Source organism: Anas acuta, chromosome 15 (genome assembly GCF_963932015.1).
Source record: "Anas acuta chromosome 15, bAnaAcu1.1, whole genome shotgun sequence".
Taxonomy (NCBI): Eukaryota; Metazoa; Chordata; class Aves; order Anseriformes; family Anatidae; genus Anas; species Anas acuta.
Genome location: NC_088993.1, coordinates 5,652,426 through 5,670,889, shown reverse-complemented (window position 1 = coordinate 5,670,889; position 18,464 = coordinate 5,652,426). Strand labels below are relative to the sequence as shown.

The window sequence follows — 18,464 nt, the reverse complement described above, 5'->3', positions numbered from 1 at the left end:
GCCCATCTCCCCCTCGGACCTCAGGCTGCAGACGTGGCTGCTTTAAGGCCTGGCAGTGCTTGCTGATAAAGCAACCCCGCTGCTACACAAACAGCAATTCAGATACAACGATATCTCTTTCACGTGTGGTTATACACAATGATTGATATCTTGATATGGAATAATGATATCTTTTTGGCAGGCAATTATAAAACGGGTGATTCTGTCTCTTTACTGCAAGTGTTGCCTCCCGCCCTGCCACGGCTGCTGGCCTCCATCCCATACCTCTCGGCCACTCTGCGTGCGTCCTGGTGCCTGGGGACCTCCGGCAGCATCACCGGTGTCACCTGCACCTGGTGACACATCCACACCCGTACCCAGACCCACACCCACCCCATATCCAGCTGCAGCTGGATGCTGGAGGCTGTCACTGGGGCAGGGGGAGCCACCCACACCCCCGGGCAGGGACGAGGCTCCTGGGTCACCGCGTGCCACCGCCGAGGCCTGGGGCTGTCCCCGCTGTGTGGGTGCCCCCATCTCCCAGGGCAGGACCGTGGCAAAGGGCAGGACTTGTCCAGGATTTGCTCAGCGGGCTGGGGAAGGCCAGGAGGGCTGGGAGGGCCGCGAGGGTTAAACCCTTTCCCCGTCACGTCTCCCTTCCCCGAACAGACCGAGGCAGTGCCCTCCCCACCAAAATTAACTCTCCATCTGTTTCTCCCCGGCTGAGGCTGATGGCTTGTGACAGGGCCTCCTGAACGCAAAGATGTTTCGCCCGGAAAAAAAAATATAAAATAAAATCTATTACGAGGCGCTCGGAGAGAGGCAGCAACCCTCGCCTTCTGTCTCTCCCCGCTGCTCTCCCGAGGTGCCCACCCCAGGCCAGGGGGCACAGCCGGGACCCCGAGGGGGGCCGGGGGTCGGGGCAGGACCCGGCGGCCTCGGGGGTGTCCGGGGGGCTCCGAGGGACCCGGGGGGCTCCGAGGCGATGGGGCCGGGGCACGGGGCCCGAGCGGAGCCTCCGCGGGCAGCGGCTGCCCCCTCCCGGCCGCCGCCGGCCCCGGCTTCGTTCTCCCCGATCCCCCCCCCGCACCACCCCAAAAGCGGCTCCGAAACTCGCTGGACCCCCAAAATCTCAACCCCGGCGTCCCCAGAGAACCAGGCAGCTTCAGTAAAAAACAAAACTTTATTTGGTCCGTCAGAACCTGAGTTTGAAAACCACCCATGGATAATTCGTTATCGTACAGGGAGTACTGATCCGCTTTACAATTGATAAAATAGCCTATGTTTCTGAGGAGCTGGACAGTATTTACAGGGTTAAAAATATTCACAGCTCACAAAGACGGAGAGAAAAAAGTGAAGGACAAATCATCCCGAGGAGGAAGGCGCGGGGAAGAGAGAAAACAGAGCGATGAACAGGAATAACCACGGCCGGGGCCTGGCACAGCATCCCCCAGCCCCTGCCCCAGCCCCTCAGGGCCGGGGGGGGGACAGACGGAGCGGGCGGACAGACCCACAGCCCCTGCTGCCCCCAGAGCTGGGGGGCCTGGGGAAGGGCTGGGGGCCCCCAGCAGACGTACAGACAGACACACAGCCCTGCCAAGCCCCACGGACACCAGGCCAGCCTCGCCACGAAGCCCCCGCGGGGACGCAGCAGCGCCCAAGGTTCCTACAAACCTTGGCCTTGTGCCGCCTGCTGCCCCTCCAAAGGATGGGGCCCACTGCTTCCTCCTCCCAAAAATCACTCCCTGGGGCAGGGCCACCCGCTGGGTGCTGCTCTCTGGCCCCCGGCTCTGTCCCTGCTGCCCGGTGGCACCGCCGCTGCCCCTGGCCCCGGGGGGCCGCATGGCTTCTCTGCAGGCGCTGCGTCCAGCGGCCGCCTTTGCATAGTAACACTGCGAGGGGGTGGGGGGCACGGGGCATCGCCCCCAGCCCCGCTCGCCACCCCGGAGCAGAGGTGGGGAAGCTCACACCTTCGTTTCGCCCCGAGGTGGGGTGAACACCGACGGCAGCAGCTCCCTGCGACAGCCCCGTGCCCTTCCCAGCCCCGGCACGGGGTGGGGGGCACCACCCCCGGCCCAGCTGCGGCACCTCGGTGCCCACTCGGTCCTGGCAGCAGACAACGAGGGGGGACGGGGGACACAAGACGGTGGGGAGGGCCCAGGGACAGACGGAGGGTCACACAGACGGACAGACATCAGAGGTATATTCTTTTTTTTGTGTGTGTTTTGTTTTTTGTTTTTTTTTTTTTGCAGCGCCAGGGCCCTGGCACCGCAGGAGGGGGCAGAGTCCTGAGCGTGGTGCCTGGGAAGGGCATTGACAGCAACCTCCAGCCCCCCCCCCCCCTCTCCTGCAGCCCCCCGCTGCCACGCTGCGTGCCCGGGGCTGGCCGAGGGCAGCGGCCCGGTGGGATCCTGAGATGGCCCCGTGCCCCCAGCTGCTCCTCGTAAAGTGCCGTGGGGGCGGCCGGCAGAGCTGGTCCCGGCCCTGAGAGCTCGCCCCAGCCCCGCGGCGCGGGGCAAAGTGCTCGGCGTGGTGCTCAGGCTCTGCCCCGCGGCTCAGCGCTGCCAGCTCGGGGGCAGCCCCAGGCCAAGAGGCTGGGTGAAAATCCCAGGGGAGAGGAGCAGGGAGGGGGCAGCGTTTCGTCATAGGGGCCGGGGCCCGTGGAGCCCGGCCACCTCGGGCGTGAGCAGCGGGTTGTGGGTGCCTTTCGTCGACATCCAGTCGTTGAGGAAGGCCTGGGTGGCTTTGCGGTGCGCCAGGCGGTGGGTGATGGAGAAGCCGGCGTTACCCTCCAGCTGGGACAGGATCACCAGCACCTGCCTGCGGAGAAAGTCGGGGCTCAGCCTTTGGCCACGCGCTGCAAACCCTCTGCCCCCATCTCCCACCCCTGCCCCGGGCCCTCCAGCAGCACCCCTGGGTGCCCCCATGCTGACCCTCTCCTCCCACCCCTGCCTACCCCGGACCTGTGCAGGGGAGGGACGCTGTCCTGCGTCTTGAGGCTGCCGCGTGTAGAGACGACGTTGAAGCTGTCGGTGCAGTCGCACTGGACGTGCAGGTAGGATTTGGGGTGCCGGTTCTCCACCACCACGATCAGCCCTGCCCAGCCGTGCGTCAAGTAGTAGCACGTCATCCCCTCGCGGCCCTGGGGCAAACGGCACGGTCAGGAGCACGAATCCTCCGGGCAGCCCTGCCTCTAAATCTTAACCCCTGGGCCAGCACCTTCCCCCTCCAGCTGAGCCCTGCCCACTGGGGACACCGCAGAGGCAGGGTCCAGGCTCCCTGTGGTGCCGTTGTCCCCTTCCCTGCTGCAGGCATGGGCAGGCCAGCCCCTGCCCTGTGCCACTGCACCCACCTCGTGGCGCTCGCCCTTGTTCTCGGTCAGCAGGATGATGGCATCTGCCAGCGTGGTGGGCTGCGCCTCGATCTGCTCCACCATCACCTGGCGGGAGCTGTAGATGGCCAGGATGTAGCTGGAGTAATCGGTGGCCGGCCGGCTGCTGGTGGGACTGGAGGCTGTGGAGAGGACAAAGCGCAGAGGGGGAGGTCACCGAGACCATCCCCAAGCACCCAGGAGCGGGGACTCACTGGGCTGCTGCGCACGTGGGCAACCTCCACCCCCAGCAGGCTCTTCCCACGGCGAAGGTCGAGGTATTTTAGCACCTCCGCCTCCCCCAGCAGCCCCACGGGCAGGGTACCCAGCCCCTTACCCTGGGCGGTGGCGGCGGGGCCGGCCAGCACCGTGCTCCAGTGGTTGAAGGCACAGCACACGACGGCGTACTCGCCGGGCTCCAGCATCACGTCGCAGTTGACGAATTTCTTGACGGCCCGCTTGCTGTGAGCCATCAGCCGGCCCAGGCTCAGCTTGTTGCCACTGGTGAAGGTGGCGCGGAAAACCATGATGCACAGATCCAGCAAGTGGCTGTCCACCGTGTCCGACCGCCTGCGCCACCAGGGGAAAAAGGCAGGCATCAGCTGGGTGCTACCCTGCAGGGCAGAAAGGCAAACCCAGAGTCCTCCCCCCGCCCTGGGGGCCGCCTGCGTTTGGGTTTTGGGTTTTTGTAAGCCACGAGGATCAGAGAAATGCCAGCAGAGGCTCATCGCTGAGTTCTGCAACCCCGCGGGATGGCGTGGGGTGAAGAGGTGGGATGGGGACAACTTCAGGCGTTTCTCCCAGGGCTGGGTTGCTGCCTGCAGCCCTCGCGTTGCCTTGCTCACCTGCTGCCCTCCTGGAAGAGGGCAAACTCCAGGGTGGCACGCTCCAGCACCGTCAGCGACGTCACCGTCACCGGCCCGTTGGCCTTGTTGGGGAACATGCCCTGCACACGCACCTCGTGCCAGTCTGAATGGAGCTTGCAGATATCCACCGAGTCAAAATACCTGTGGGGAAGCTGGGCTCAGCACCAGGGGCATCCTCTGCGGGTGCACTGCTCTGCACCGGAATGTCACCCGCCTCCCCCTGGGGATGCCCGGCCCTGCAGAGGGACTGGGAGGGGAGTTACAGCTCCAGGGACCCACTGATGCCCACCACCCCGTGGCTTTTGGGGCTTTGCCTTTCCCCTGAGCAAAGGGGTCCCCACGACCCTAAACGAAGCCGCCCACAGCCCCCCCGGTCACGCTGTCTGCTCCCACCCCCCAGCCTCCACCTCCCTGTGTTACTGTACTTAATGAAATCGCTGTACTCCATCCAGAAGACCCCCTCGCTGTTGTCTTGGGGCATCAGGTCGTGACGGAGGGGAGCAGGCCAGTGGGGCCACTCGTCGGACCAGCTGCCGTTCCAGGAGAAGCGACCCCAGGGGTTTCGGAGCCGCAGGAGTCTGGGGGACAGGGAACAACGGTGTCAGAAGTCCGGGAGTAAGGAGGTTTTCTCCTCGGGCTGCTGCACTGCCAGCCCCCACGCCGTGCCCACCTGAAGCCTTGGACATCCCGCAGGTCCAGGATGGAGTAGGCGTGCCGCGGACGCAGCCCCATGCTCTCATAGGCCACGTCGTCCACCTTCATGTTGCCCCCGCCGCAGGACGCGCCCATGAGGAACCTGCAGAGGGGACAGCAAAAGGCTCGGTGTCCTGCAAGGCGTGGGGGGAGCTCGTCCCCACTGCTCGAGGCACGGGGCAGGCTCCCCACAGCGGGCTCCTGTGCATTCCTGCTGCAACCACACCGCAAACCGCTCCGGAGCAGGGCCCCAAACTTGCTGGCCGTAGCTCAGCCTGGGCAGCAGCGAGTTTCCTCCATCCCCTCGGGTTTCTGCTGAGCCCAGGCTCCACGGTGAGCTGCTCTGAGCAGCGGGGCGCTTGGCTGGCTCCCAAATAACACCAGATGGACAGGGCAGGGCTGCCCTCCCCACGCTGAATCCCCCGTCCCTTCCCACCTGCAGGGCTGGGAGCCCCGTCCGTGCACAGCGGATTTTTGCCCAAACCTTCCCCATTTTGTGCCAGGCCCTGGGGTCCTGCCAAGGGCGTTGCTGCTGCACACTGACAGGAGCAACCCTGCCTTCAGCCATCCCCCAAAAATCACAGTGACTTCCATGGTGCAAAGCTAACCTAACCGCCCTCCTGCTCCTCCTGCTGGGGCGATGAGCGGGAGGATTTTGCTTTTGCTTTGTCTCCAACAGCCCGAACAAATGCCCAGGTAGGGGCAGCAAAGATACCGGGTACGGGTGGGAGACGTGCAGGGCGCAGGACTCCACAGGACAAAAGACTCGAAGCACAGCAAGCGGGCTCGATGCCAGCCACTTCCAAACTTGCGTGAGGTAGCGGTAAGCGAGCAGAGGGAAGTTCACCAGGGGTTTCATTACGCATCAGAATTAAACAAAGGAGGCCCCGCTTCACAGAGCTCAGAGGGGGGGCTCTGTCAAGGCTTCAGGCAAATGCCAGGTGTGATGCCCCCCCCATTAATGCACTAGGACCTCTCCTCTGAGCCCCTGCAGATGAGCACAGCCCCCTCACACCCCTCTCCGAGCGTCCCTGCTCCTGCCACGGCGCCCTCCTGCCTCGTCTTACCCAGCCTCCTTAGAGCTCAGCATTTTGGCCCAGATGAGGTCAGTGTCAATGGGCTCCTCGCGGGGGTTAGTGGAGCTGACCTGCAGCATCAGGCTCTCGCAGGGGGCACCCGTTAGTGTAGCCAGGCCTTCGATAGCGCGCCCCGCCTGGAGGGCAAAGTACGAACCATGAAGCTTGGCCAGCGCCTTCTCAATGAGGGCGACCCACAGCTGCTTCCTCTGCGCCTGGGGAGAGAGACAGAAACACGTCAGGAACCCGGGCAGGAGATGGGAAGGCAAGGGGACCCTCTGCACATTCAGCAGCTCGTCTGAGTGGTTTAATTCCCACTTGGGAGGATGTCCTGGAGCTGATGTGTAAAGGGTGCCTGGGTGACAGCAGCAAGATGTGTTTTTGCAGGGGGAAACTCCCCCTGCAGTCCCTTCGCTCCAGGAATCGATCTTGGCATTGCCAAACCGAGGACAGACGAGGTGCAGGAGCTGCATTACGGCACCCAGAGGTCCACGGAGCCTCCGCCAGCCCCGTGGCGTGGGCTCAGCTCCGCACGCAGCCCTCAGAGCTCTGCCCGAGCCACCACTGTGGGTCCTCAGCGTGCTGCAGGCCGTGGCCACCAGCGATGCTTCGCCGCTTGTCCTGGGAGGAGGAGACGCCTCCTGAGGACGAGGGAGCCAAGAGGGGATGTGGAAGCTGCAAACGTAGGAGCGTGGGAGGTGAGGGGACATTTGGTGACCTCCGTGTCTCCAACAAATCCAGCTCAGCTGGCGATATCACGCACAGCTCGGAGGCAGCAGGGTGAAGCAGCGGTGCGTGTGTGACCGTGTGCGGCTCACAGGTGGCAGCCAAGAGTTGGGAGAGGGAAGGAAGGCAGCAAGGCAGCTTCCTGACGGGTAAAGGAAGCTTGGAAGTGCCTTTCTTGGGTTTGGTTTTGAATCCCCCACTCAACCAAAATTCACGTTGCTTACTCCTGCCCGAGATGCAGTCACCGAGCTCTGCTAAGAGCCTGATTTCAGTTTTATAACCCTGGGTTTCCTCTTTTAGCCCCACGTTCAGCTCGCGCACCTCAACGCTCCACAGAAAAATCTCATCATGATTCCGATGCATCTGGAAACAAAGGCGAGGCAAGCCCAGCCCACGTGAAAACTTCCAAGTTCCAAAAAAAAAAAAAAAAAAAAGAGCTTTAAATTGGTAAGAGAGGGAAAAATAAGGCTCTGCTGCCCCACGCCCCTGCCCCAGGGCTGGGCCACCTGCACACTGCGGGGAGGAGAGCTCAGAGCAGGGCTCTGCAGCATTAAGGCTCCCCAAATACTCGCTGCCAGGCCCTGTCCTCTGATTTCTGCCTGTCCTCTGCTTCTGTCCTCTGATTTCTGCCTCTGCAGCTCAGCTCGGGGCCGCGTGTGTTTTAAATCAGGGTCTGGATTTCAGAACCAAGTCAAAGCCCATCGTCCCCGTCCCTCCTGCTGACGGCAGCCCTGCAGTCCGCGTGGCAGATCCGTGCAGCCTGAGTTGCAATGAAGACGTTCTCAGTCTCCTTCATGGAAATGATCCCAGCAAGCGCCCCCGGGCCTGGCAGGCAGGGCAGAATGCGCAGTGACGTCCCGGAGCGGCTCAGGGAGCTTCTTTAATCCTAGCAGATGCCACCCGAGTGTGCTCAGAGCCACCGGGCACTGGCTCAGAACAGGCTGCTCTGTTGTGTCCCCTCCCTCCCCGCCGCCCCTCCCCGGCACAGCCAAGCTGCCAGCCCTTGCTGCCGAGCAGAGGAACAGCTTTCGCTCAGCCCCTCTCAGCGCAAAGCCACGGAGGGAGCAGAGTTCCCTTTTGTGTGCGGAATAAAGATGTCTTCCCCTGCTAGCGAGCTGGCCTGCAATGCAGAGAGAAGTGATGGGGAAAAAAAAATGCAGAAGAAACTTCTCCGCTGCAGGCACCCAACATGAACCGCAGCTGTGTCTCCTCCCACCCCACTGCCTTCTCCTGGGCTTGGGGACGAGCCCCCTTCCCCCGGAGCGCTGCCCACCCCTTCCCAAACCCCCTGTGCCCCCCCCGGGGCTGCTGACCTGTGAGAAGAGGAGGTACCCGCACTCGTCGCAGGGCAGCATGTCGTCCACCAGCACCGTGGTCCACGTGCCGTCCTTGCACAGCCGCACCTGGTAGGCGCCCTCGGGGCACAGCGTCCTCGTTATCATCACCCTCTCCACCAGCTCCGGCCGCTCGGCCAGCACGGCCAGGGCGCTCAGGAACCTGCCCGGGGCACGGGGATGGGCTCAGCGGGGTGTGGGTGGGCAGCAAAGCCCCTGCCCAGCCGCCCAGCGCAGGGGGAAGGGGATGGGCAGAGGGTGGGCACGTGCCCGGGGTGTAGGAATGGGGTTGGGGAAGGATGGGGGTCACGATCTGGGTCTGGATGGTGGGGATAGGGGCAGGAGGGTGGTGCCCCGGCTCTCGCCTCCTTACCAGCAGTTCCCCAGCAGACCCTGGAGGATATCCGAGGACCTGGGCGTCCGGAACACCGACCACTTCAGCAATCGGTCTTTGAAGATGCTACAGTTGATTTCGTGGGGTCGCAGCCACTGCTTCACCCGCTGCTGCACGCTGTCACCTTCCGGGAATCCCACAGACTTGGGCCCAGGGTGGAAACTGTCATCTACAAAATTGACTTTGTTCTGCGAGAGCAAAAGGCAAGGCACGGCATCAGTGCGCAGCTGTGTGGCACGCAGCTCCCCGGGGCCTCCGGGAACGGGGCTGGCTTGGAAAGCCACGAGTTGGTTCAACCCCTCAGGGCTCCCGACTGCATCTCCAATCTGCCTTTGTGTTTTAGGGGAACCTCCCCGGGCAGGGAACATCTCACACCTCATGCTGGTGCTAAGTCCGATTCCACCCGCCACCGAGCACTGAATAAAGTCGGGTGGGCTAAACAGCAAATAACCCCACAAACACCCCCAAATATTAGCCAGGGACGTAGGATGGGAGCGCAGAACTTCCCCGAGGGCAGAAGGACGGCTTTTTCGGACAGTTTAACACAGGGTGAAGGAAGAACTGGGATTTCTTTGTTACCGTTAATTACACGAATTAACTTCTTTCAGCAGCAGCTCTCTGATTTAACCGAGCTGTGCTCACTGTGCCAGCTCTCGCTCTGCCTCTTCTGTTGCAATCCCAGCTCAGTGATGCGAACATTTCCTACCCGGTGCCTCAATTAGTGCTCCCAGCTCCTGCTCCGCAGAAGGGTGTTTTTCAGCTAATGGTTGTCACCACTCCCAGCCGAGGCCACAAAGAGTCCCGAGGCTTTGCTGCCTTTCCCCAGGGGTGCAGCGGGCGCTGCGGCTGGCAGGGTGCACGCTGCCAAGCGCCACCTGCCCGAGCTGGGGGCAGCGGCTGGGCAGGACGCTCAGCAGACACTGCCAGGCACCTGCACGGTCCCCTTGGGGCAGCGAGGCTGCTGCTTGTGTCCCCTGCGAGGGGATAAACCCGCAGACAGGACGGCTCTGCGGGCAGAAGTGGCAGAGAAGGCCCGGGCAGGCAGAGCCCCAGGCTGTGCTGCTGGCGCCGTGCCCGCTGCCGTGTGCTGCTGTGCAGAAAGGGGAAGGACGTTGGGTCGGGCGAGAGAAAAATCACGAGATGGGGATGAGCAAGAAGGGGAACAGCACGAGACAGGATGCGGCAGCCCAGCGCCAAGGGGAAGAGGTCAGCCCTGCCTCCTCCCAGCCGGGCGAGAAAGGATAAAGCTGAAAACTGGGGGCCAGGCACCGGGAAGCACGGGGCCGGGCGCTGCCAGGACAGCAGAGGAGGCAGCGATCCCTGCAGGGAGCTCGGCTGCGAGTCGAGCTGCTTCCCGCGACGCACAGAGACAAAAAGGCAGAAGATTTGGCCAGCCCGATGCTCTCCTCCAGGGGAAGGCTGAGCAGCGCTGCTCCCACCAAACGCAGCCGCCAGATATAAAGAGCCTGTTAGCCACAGACACGCAGCAATCAGAACACCACAAACAGCCCCAAACCAGCATCACTCAGCAGCTTCCTTCCTTCCTTCCCCAGTCCAACGCCTCCACGGGCACCGGTGAGAGCAGCACAGCCCCGGCCGTGGGAGCGCTGCTCGGCCCGCGCAGGGAGAGCCTCGACGCTGCGTCAGAGCGGGACTGCGGCTCCCTTCCCAGCTGGTCCTGAAGAGCTGCAGGCTCGCTCCAGAAGGAGGGCAGGGAAAAAGCAGCGTTCGCAGGAGCATCGGGTGCCACTCGGGGCAAAAACGGGGCCAGCAGAGCGCTGCTGGAGGCTGAAGCCCAGCCAGAAACTTCACGCTGGGAGGGAGGGGCACGAGGGCATGCTCCTGAGACCCCCACCTGAAGGCAGGATAGAGCCAAACCTCGGCTGTCCTTCCCCAGACGGGGCTGAGCCATTTGCAGGCGCAGCTGCGCATTCGCAAACCCCAAAACCGGCAGGCTGAGCAGCCCCAGGACAGCTGAACGAAGGCGGGACTTTGGGAGCCTTGAAAATCCCCGGCACAGACGCAGCGGCAGCAGTGTCCTTTGCCTGCACACGCAGTGCTCTGTGCCCCCACCTGCAGCACCCCCTGATTCCTGCACCCCTCACACCCTCCTCCCCAGCCCTCCTTGCCCTCGGACAGGCAGGGGCTGTGCTGATCACCCCATAATGTTCCCTTTTCTCTCTGCTTTACCACACTGCCAGGAGCCAGATAATGCCCCAACCTCCTCACCCTCGGGCGGGCGGTGAATGGGGTGGGTCGCTTTAGAGGGCCCCTTCACCCTACAGATCCCCCCCTGGGGATTTCAAACACCCCATTTCAGGGTTTCCAGCTGGCACAGGCGAGCACCTCCCCTGCAACCTCTGTCCCCAAGCCCCACTGGGGGCCTGCCTGCACTGAGCACCCTCCCACGGTGTTGAGATGGGGCCTTCCCGGAGCGAAACCGGCAGCAAGCCCCGCTCAGCCCGTGCTCACCTCCCTGCAGAAGGTCACGATGTTTTCCCACAGCGCCTTGGCCTCGCCCTCGTCCGTCTGCCTCCTCTTCTCCACGTGCATGCTCTCCCTCCTCTTGAGGGCCTTGAGGCCCTTGCGCTGGGCCACGTAGTGCTGCGGCGTGTGGCAGGCGGCGCAGTGCTTGGCCTTCAGCTCGTTCAGCAGGGTGCAGGCGGGACAGGCCCACTGAGCCGGCCTGTCCTGGGCTCCGGGCAGCGGGGACGGGAAGAGGCGAGCGACCTTGCGGGCGGAGGGGGCCTTGCTGCCGCAGGAGGGGCAGGAGCCCTTGTCGCCAGCCCCGCAGTCGGGGCAGCGAGGGGACGGCTCGCCCTGCGCGGCGCCGTGCTCCTGGAAGCCGTGCAGCTTGGAGGAGCCGCAGGCTTTGCACTTCTGGGCCACGGTGGGGTTCTTGAGGGTGCACTTGGAACACGACCAGGTGGTGAAGTCGGGGCTGGAGGGGCTGCAGGGGGTGAATCTCACCAGGTCCCCCGCCAGGTTGATGGTGTCGCTGCCTTTCTGCGTGCCGCATGCCTCGCATTTGCTGGCGCCGGAGGAGTTGAGCAGGGAGCAGGCGCTGCACTTCCAGTGGGACGGGCTGACCTCCATCTCCTCCTCCAGCACGCTCAGCCGCTTGGTGGACAGCAGCTCCTGGAAGCGGGCAGCGGGGGCTCCCCGTGCCTGGCCCTGCGGGGACCCCTTCTGCCCCGCTGCGCTCTGAGCCCCGGGCTGCGGCGCTTCGGGCCCCGGCATCTGCAGCTGCGGGGGCACCTCACGGCGGCTGCGGGGCACGGGGTTGTTCTGGAGCCCCGGGGAGAAGGGACTGAAGGCTGGCATCTTCTGGGCCTCTTGTTCCATAGCCACCGGGCCCTGTGCGGCCACGGCATCGCCCTCAGAGACCTCTGCAGGGACCAAAGGCTGCGGGGTGGAGGGGGCCATGTGAAAGCCCGCGGGGGTGATGACTTCAGGGACGACCAGCGCCTCTGGTGGGATTTTGGGCAGGGAGAGCTTGCGCGGCCCACCGCAGGCCGAGCAGGAGTTGGCCACGGGCGTGTTGTGCAGCGTGCAGCGCTGGCAAGCCCAGCCGCTCTCCGGCTCCCCTTCATCGGGGCTCTTCCCCTCCGACTCCTCGCTGCTGCTTTCCACCTTGGCGGCCTCCTCCCGGGACGTGCCCTTGGGCTCCACGAGCACGGCGGGCTTGGGCAGGACGCCGTTGATGACGGGCAAGGGGGAGCCGCTGGGCCCCGGCTCCGGGGTGAAGCCGCACACCTCGCAGGTTTCTTTGCCCAGAAAGTTCCTGAAGGTGCAGCGGGCGCAGGCCCATTTCTGCTCCTCCACGCTCAGGCGCAGGATGTGGTTGAGGTCCGGCTTCTGGCGAGGGGCCTCGCAGATGGAGCACTGCCGCTGGCCGACGGGGTTGAGGAAGGTGCAGCGGGTGCAGGACCACTCGCGCACCGCAGCCATGGAGCCGGGAGAGTGGGAGTTGCTGGAAGAGAGCAGAGGACAGCGTGAGGGTGAGGGTTTTTCCCAGGTACGCGTTTTTCCCAGGCAGGGTTTTGCTTCCAGGAAGGGAACAAAAAGCAACGCAGTCGCTGCTCTCCAGGCACTCGCTTCTCTGGCACTGACAGCGCGTTTCCACAAGTGCATGGCCACGGGCCAGCTTCCACCCCCAGCGCTTCGGGAAGGGCACAGAGCAGCCCCGCAGCCCCGCTGAGCCCTCTGGTGTCTGTGGGGATGAACCCAGCCCCACACGGCTGCACCCAGCCGCTACCCACAACTGCTTTGCCCCCCTCTGGCTTGTCTGTAATGCCGAGGCAGCTCCTGTGTGAGACAGGCGACTGCCAGGAGAAAAGGCAGCCGTGGGCAGAGGCAGAGCCGAGCTCAGGGAGCTGTGGGATCACAGCTGCAGGAAGGGGACACGGGGAGGGCAGGGCGCCCGGCTGGCACGGGCATGCAGAGCTGGGAGCCAGCCGTGCCTCTGCTTGGGAACGCCCAACCTGTTTTGTCTTCTTTCTGCTCCCGGTGTCGGTTCTCTCCCTCTTTCAGGGTCTCTCCAGCCCACATCCCCTGCACTTTCTGCTCTTGCAGACACAATTATCTGCACCAGGGGGGAACAAAACCCTCCGCCGCTGACACAGGACAGCTCAGCAGCTCCTGCCCCCCAGCCTCCAGCAGAGGCAGGAGGTTTCAGCCCAGCAGGCTCCGAGAGCGCTGCCTCCCCGCTCCGGCCCCACTTCTCCGGGAAGCGGAGTGGCCACGGGGCACCAGCCCTCGATTCCACTCGCATGCAGGCCAAGGAGTGGCCGAAGGAACCTCAGCCCCGCTGCTTGTCCTCTGCTCTGGGTAATTTCCTGCGACTTTCAGTGAAGGTGGGGCTGAAACAGAGTTTCCTGCTTCCTCCTCCTTCGCACGGGGACCGGAGAGCTCTCCCCCCTGTAAATGCACCGCACGAGAGCCAAGCCTAAAGCCCCGGACACGCAGGGAGCTGCGCCTCGCCCTGCTCCCCTCCCAGCCCCCAGCCCCTGCCCTGTGTGCCACAGACCCCCGGCAGGGCCGACCCTGCAGGAGGAGCCTCCAAGCCCTCAGCTCCTGCCGGGAACAGCAGCCTCAGGCTGTCCCGGAGCAAGGAACCCGCAGCTTAAATCACGGGGGGTCACCACCTTCCTAGCACCCCGCCGAGGATCAGGTTGGACCCAACGCAAACGGGAACAAAGAAGGGAAAGAAACCGTTCTGTGCCGCAGAGGACGGGTGCAGAAAGCTGTGAGATGCCCACGGAGGGAACATGCTCCTGGCTGGCCTCCAGCATCCCGGGCAGCAGCACCTGCACGGCCGGCTCCCCGAGGCAGCGAGCTGACTGCATTGCAGCAGCGGGGCCTTGCGGGGACAGCGGCTGCAGCAGGAGCCACCCGGGGGGGAGGAAGGTCCCCTCCGGGGCTGGGGACATGGGACACCCCCAGGAGTACCCCAGCAGCAACCTGAGCACGTCCCCAACCCGGGCTCCTGGAGAGCGGCCCTCCCTCGCGAGGAGATCAGATGCAACCTTCAAATCCCTCCTTAAATCAAACGTTTCTCTAAATAAAGCCTGAACCCAAGAAATTCATTTTATTTCAAGAGAGAGCTTGAAAACTCACGCACCGTGCCTTCCCAGTTTGAACTTTACAAGGTATTTATTTACCGGAGTCCTTTCAAGAATCTCTCCCAGCTAAAAGAAACACAAACATTGATTTTTCTGCCTGAAGTCCTGCAGCTGTGAGCTCTCCCCGTGGCAGCGCCGTGCCCAGAAACGTCTGAAAGGAAAATCAGCCTCCAGGCAGGGAAGGGAAGGGAAGGAGCCGTGTGCCCAGCTCCGGCAGGGGCGGGGAAACCAACGGGGCCGTGTAGGGGCACTGCGATCCTGTCACATCCACTCACCTCACCGGCTGAGCCGCACCGAACCAGGGGCATCAGCAAAAAGCAAGCAAGGGCTGGCAGCAACCTGCACCACCCCGTGTTGTGCTGGGGGAGCCCCGGCCCCAAAACCAACCCGTAGGAGCGCGTCGGCGCCGCTTACCGCAGCTCGGCACCCTGCAGCCACCGCTCCTCCTGCTGCATGAACCACGCTGGCCAAGGCTTCTGGCCACGCAGCCACGGGACCGTGGCAAAGCACCGTGCCCCTTCCCGTGGCGGCAGAGAGGAGGAGAAGCCCGGGATGGCCGAGGCAAGACGGGTCCCACTGGCAGGCGGCATCGCCGGGTGTGCTTGACGTGCACCCAGCAGGGAGCTGTGGGCTCGGGGAGGCTGCACAGCTTCACTCGGCCGGGCAGGAGCTCCAGGCAGCAGAAGGGAGGTGGCAGCAGGACGCTGCAGTGCTCTGCCCTGCTGCTGAGCTGCCTGCGCTCTGCCCCGAGCTCTGTCCCCAGCCGTGGGGAGCTGCTGCCTCTCCCCGGCTGGGTCCCCCCACCCCGCCGTGCCATCCGCCCGCTGCCGGGACCTAAAGCTGCTTGGTTTTCTCCTCTGGCAGCTCTGAGACAAACCAAAGCCTCCCATCTACCCCCCGAGCCCAGCTGCTGTACAACACACGCTCTGCAGCCCCAGAAAACACAACGGAGATGCACATCGCCTGCCGTCTCCCCGTGCAGGAGATGGGTTTCTCCCCAAACAGCCACCTGCAGAGCCCCCCGCCCACAGAAAGGCTTTTTCCTGGGGACGAGGCACTTGGCAGGGGCAGAGGCAGAGGGCACAGCCTGCAGGGAGGCACAGCCCAGCTCAGCTGAGCTCATCCTGGTGCCGCAGAGCCCTGGCTCCCACGCAGCCAGCAGGCAAGCCGCAGGTCTCTGCCACCTGCGGGTGTCAGCAGGGACCAAAGGCATTTCTGGAGCCTCACCGGAGCAGGGCAGGACAGGACAGGAAGGAACAGGACAGGAACAGGGAAGAATCCCTTGTTCTGGCGAATTTTATTTATTTAATTGTTGCTGGAGAGCAGCAACAATTAATTTTTTTTGTTCCCGGGGGAGGAGGTGCTGCCCACGGAGCCGAGTCCCTCTCGCAGAGCCAGGCGAGGGCCATCAGGCTGGGCCAGGGGAGGTTTCGGCAGACGGACTGGCAGAGCAACACAGAGGAGCTCAGCAGGGACTTCCCAATTTTTACTGACTTCTGGAGGAGCATCCGTGGAGAAAAGCAGCCTCTGATTCATGCCTCGAAACCTCCGAGGCTACAGAAGTGCTTGCACCATGCAGTCAGGGCAGGTTGCTTCAGTATTTCCAAATCCTGCCTCTCCAGCTCCTCTAAAACGAACCAAGAAAATAAAGGGGGCTGAAACACCAGCAACCATCACCCAACACAGAGGTGCAGCCGGAATTACAGCGCCAGGAAGCAGGGCACCGAGGCTGCTGCAACATCACCCACGTGCCCACAGAGCAGGGCCCTGGCCGGCACCCCAAACCCGCGAGCAAAAGCAGCGGCACACTGCAGGAGCAAGCACCGAGCTGCTTTAGGAGGTCAGACTTATCCCAGGGAAACTCAGCTCCAGAAGGGACTTCTGGAGGTTTCCAGGCCAACCTCCTGGCTCCGAGATGGGTCTCAGAGAAACCCGTGCCGGGCAGATCCTCCAGGGCAGGCCAGGGCTGGGGCTGAGCTCCAGCGGCACCGTTCCTGTTCCTGAGGTCTGCTGGAAGGGAACCACGGTGGCTACAGCTGCAGAAATTCATCCTTTTGCTGAAGCAGTTGATGAAATAAAGACTTTTTGAACCTTCTGTATTAATCTCTGAGCACCTCGGAGTTTTACTATAGATTTACACCTGCCCTCACTACAGAGTTACTCCAGGACAAACCCAACCAGCTTGCAGGAAGCCAGCTTGGATGGGGGGGACAAAAGCCAGCTGAGGGACCAGCGTGTCCCACTTGTCACACCCTGCCCCACGCAGGGCTCCCCAGCCTCCGGGAGGTCCCAGTGCAGTGCTGGGGCTCCTGACAACTGCTGGGACAGGGCAATCACCCCTGTGCAGAACCCAGCATCTTCCCCTGCTCACAGCTGGCACTGATGCAAGACAACTGGACTTGTTCTGGGCAATAAAGCAGCGGCGGCACAGGCGGGTTGCTCATCAAAGTAGAAAGGAGGAAAAAAAAATCTAATTTTACAGCAGAAAACCACGCAAGGGTGAGCACCTGAAGGTGAACGGGGCCATCAGAGCCCCGTAACAGCACGTAACCCTTCCCTGAAAGCGCCGAGGGGCTCGGACAGACACCATGGGTTTTCCAAGCTGCTGAAACAGCCCGGTTTGTGGGAATTTCTCAGTCCCATTGCACCAGATCTCCTGTGGATTCTTGCAGTTTCCACGCTTTTCCCACGCTGGACACAGCTGGCAAAGCGCTCAGACAGCTCCGCTGTGCTTCACTGGCCAGGGAGAGAAGAGGCTACAAGTTTTAATAAGAAGGTTCCCAGGGGAAAACAGAACTGCACTAATGAGAAGCCTGACAGGGAAGGAAAAAAAAAAAAAAAAGAAAACAGGCCCCAGCTAACTGGAATTGATTCAGCTGGGTATTTTTGTAGCAGCCAACAAAACCACAGAAACTGCTCTCCAACTGCGGCTCTCCCTGCCGCTTGCTTTGCAGGCACCTCCCATAACCAGGGCTCGCCTGCCCTAAAACAGGCAGATGTTAGGGGTGAGGGGGGCAGTTTGCCACAGGACGGGGGAGAAACGATTTCCAAGGCAATGTCAGCGAGTCCAACTGCTCGCAAAGGATGCGAGTGGAGCAGAGAGGGTGCTCCCCGACCCTTCGCTGGCTGTGCCAGAGGAAAGCCCCAGGAAAGCTGCTGAGAGCTGGCTGGGAAATGGGCAGAGGCAGAAGCCCAGCAGGGACACGAGCACCTCGAAAGCTCCTGTCAGGTGCACCAAAACCTGGCTTGGATGAAGGATGGAAGGTGAGACCTTCATCGCTCAGAGAGTCCTTTCCAGGGCTGAAATCCCTGGCTGGGTTTGGCCTGGGAAAAGGAGGAGAGGAGCAGAGTCTTTGAAGGCTTCAGCCCATCTGAATCCGTGGGCACTGCAGCTCCTGGCTTGCTGCTGCTGCTGCAGGAACGCGGAGCAGCCCAAAGCAGCCCGGCTGGCAGCAGCACGCCGCACACTCCCTTTGCCCCGAGGGCGCAGACACACAGGCAGCAGCATCCCGACCCGCTGTGCTGGAGACGTTTATCAATCTCCCTGCGAAATCTTCAAAGCAGAATACGAATCTGGAAGGCTTGCCTCGTGAGAAAAACAGGAGGGGCATCATTAGCCTTCAGTATCCCTTAATTGCTGGGGTGGCAGAAGATGCTATCGGGGAAGGAAACCAGCTCGGCCAGCACAGCGCCCTGCAGAGACAGGGCCATGCGCAGAGGCGCCTTTGTAGAGAAAAGGTTACCCAAATTTCTGCCCGAACAACAAGAAGAATCCCTGGGGATATGAAAGAAAGAGGCAGAAAGTGTTTCAAGGAGGCTGGCAAAGTCCAAGCCCTGCCTTTGATCAAACTCCGTGAGCTTTTGCAAGCCCTGGGCTCCCTCCCTTCAGAAGAGGGAGCGGGTACGTACCCTCACCACGCCTGCTGGTGCTGCTGTTGGTACCCAGCTCAGCTACTTCATTTAGTTCTTCCTATTTATTTTTGCCTAAATTTTCCTGTTTTTGGGGTATCTGAGGAGATTAAGAGGCAACAGTATTAAGATCCAATCGCATCCAAGTCCTGCACCCTGAGGAAGATTTATGTACCATTAACTCGGCCCAGCATCTCACCCTGCCTTAAACAGGTTTGACAACGGCTTAATAGATTGATTTTGCTTGAGGTGGTGCTGAATTAACGACCTCAATCCATGCCTTGCCTTATACAAGTGCATTTCCTCACCGACTTTGACTGAAATCCACATACAGCGGATATTTGAATCCACTTAAGGGTAAATACACAGGAGGAGGTACACTGGTTTCACAGTTTTATTCCCAGTTTCATGAAATTGGAGAAATTTGGGTGTAGAAGGGCTCCCTACTGACACCCTGGGAGTGCCTCAGCGTGCGTGCAGCCCCACGAAAGCT

The 18,464-nt window shown here is 62.3% G+C and overlaps 1 protein-coding gene across 9 annotated transcripts in view; it reads right to left on the bottom strand.

The window, feature by feature from the left end:
• Nucleotides 1–1,143: 1,143 nt before the first annotated feature.
• The window catches only part of CAPN15 (calpain 15), a 41,031-nt gene continuing 23,710 nt past the window's right edge, over nucleotides 1,144–18,464 (bottom strand). For 8 of the 9 annotated variants that reach the window (XM_068698838.1, XM_068698845.1, XM_068698839.1 and 5 more), the window contains 11 exons: nucleotides 10,911–12,411; nucleotides 8,418–8,626; nucleotides 8,024–8,207; nucleotides 5,976–6,199; nucleotides 4,886–5,011; nucleotides 4,641–4,793; nucleotides 4,195–4,356; nucleotides 3,687–3,919; nucleotides 3,332–3,492; nucleotides 2,943–3,121; nucleotides 1,144–2,799 (listed from right to left, as the gene is read on the bottom strand). In XM_068698838.1, the coding sequence (XP_068554939.1) occupies nucleotides 2,622–2,799; nucleotides 2,943–3,121; nucleotides 3,332–3,492; nucleotides 3,687–3,919; nucleotides 4,195–4,356; nucleotides 4,641–4,793; nucleotides 4,886–5,011; nucleotides 5,976–6,199; nucleotides 8,024–8,207; nucleotides 8,418–8,626; nucleotides 10,911–12,411 (3,310 nt within the window). In that variant the 3' untranslated portion in view covers nucleotides 1,144–2,621. Of the gene's footprint in view, nucleotides 2,800–2,935; nucleotides 3,122–3,331; nucleotides 3,493–3,686; nucleotides 3,920–4,194; nucleotides 4,357–4,640; nucleotides 4,794–4,885; nucleotides 5,012–5,975; nucleotides 6,200–8,023; nucleotides 8,208–8,417; nucleotides 8,627–10,910; nucleotides 12,412–18,464 lie in introns of all 9 variants that reach the window. The other variant, XM_068698843.1, reaches the window with a different exon arrangement.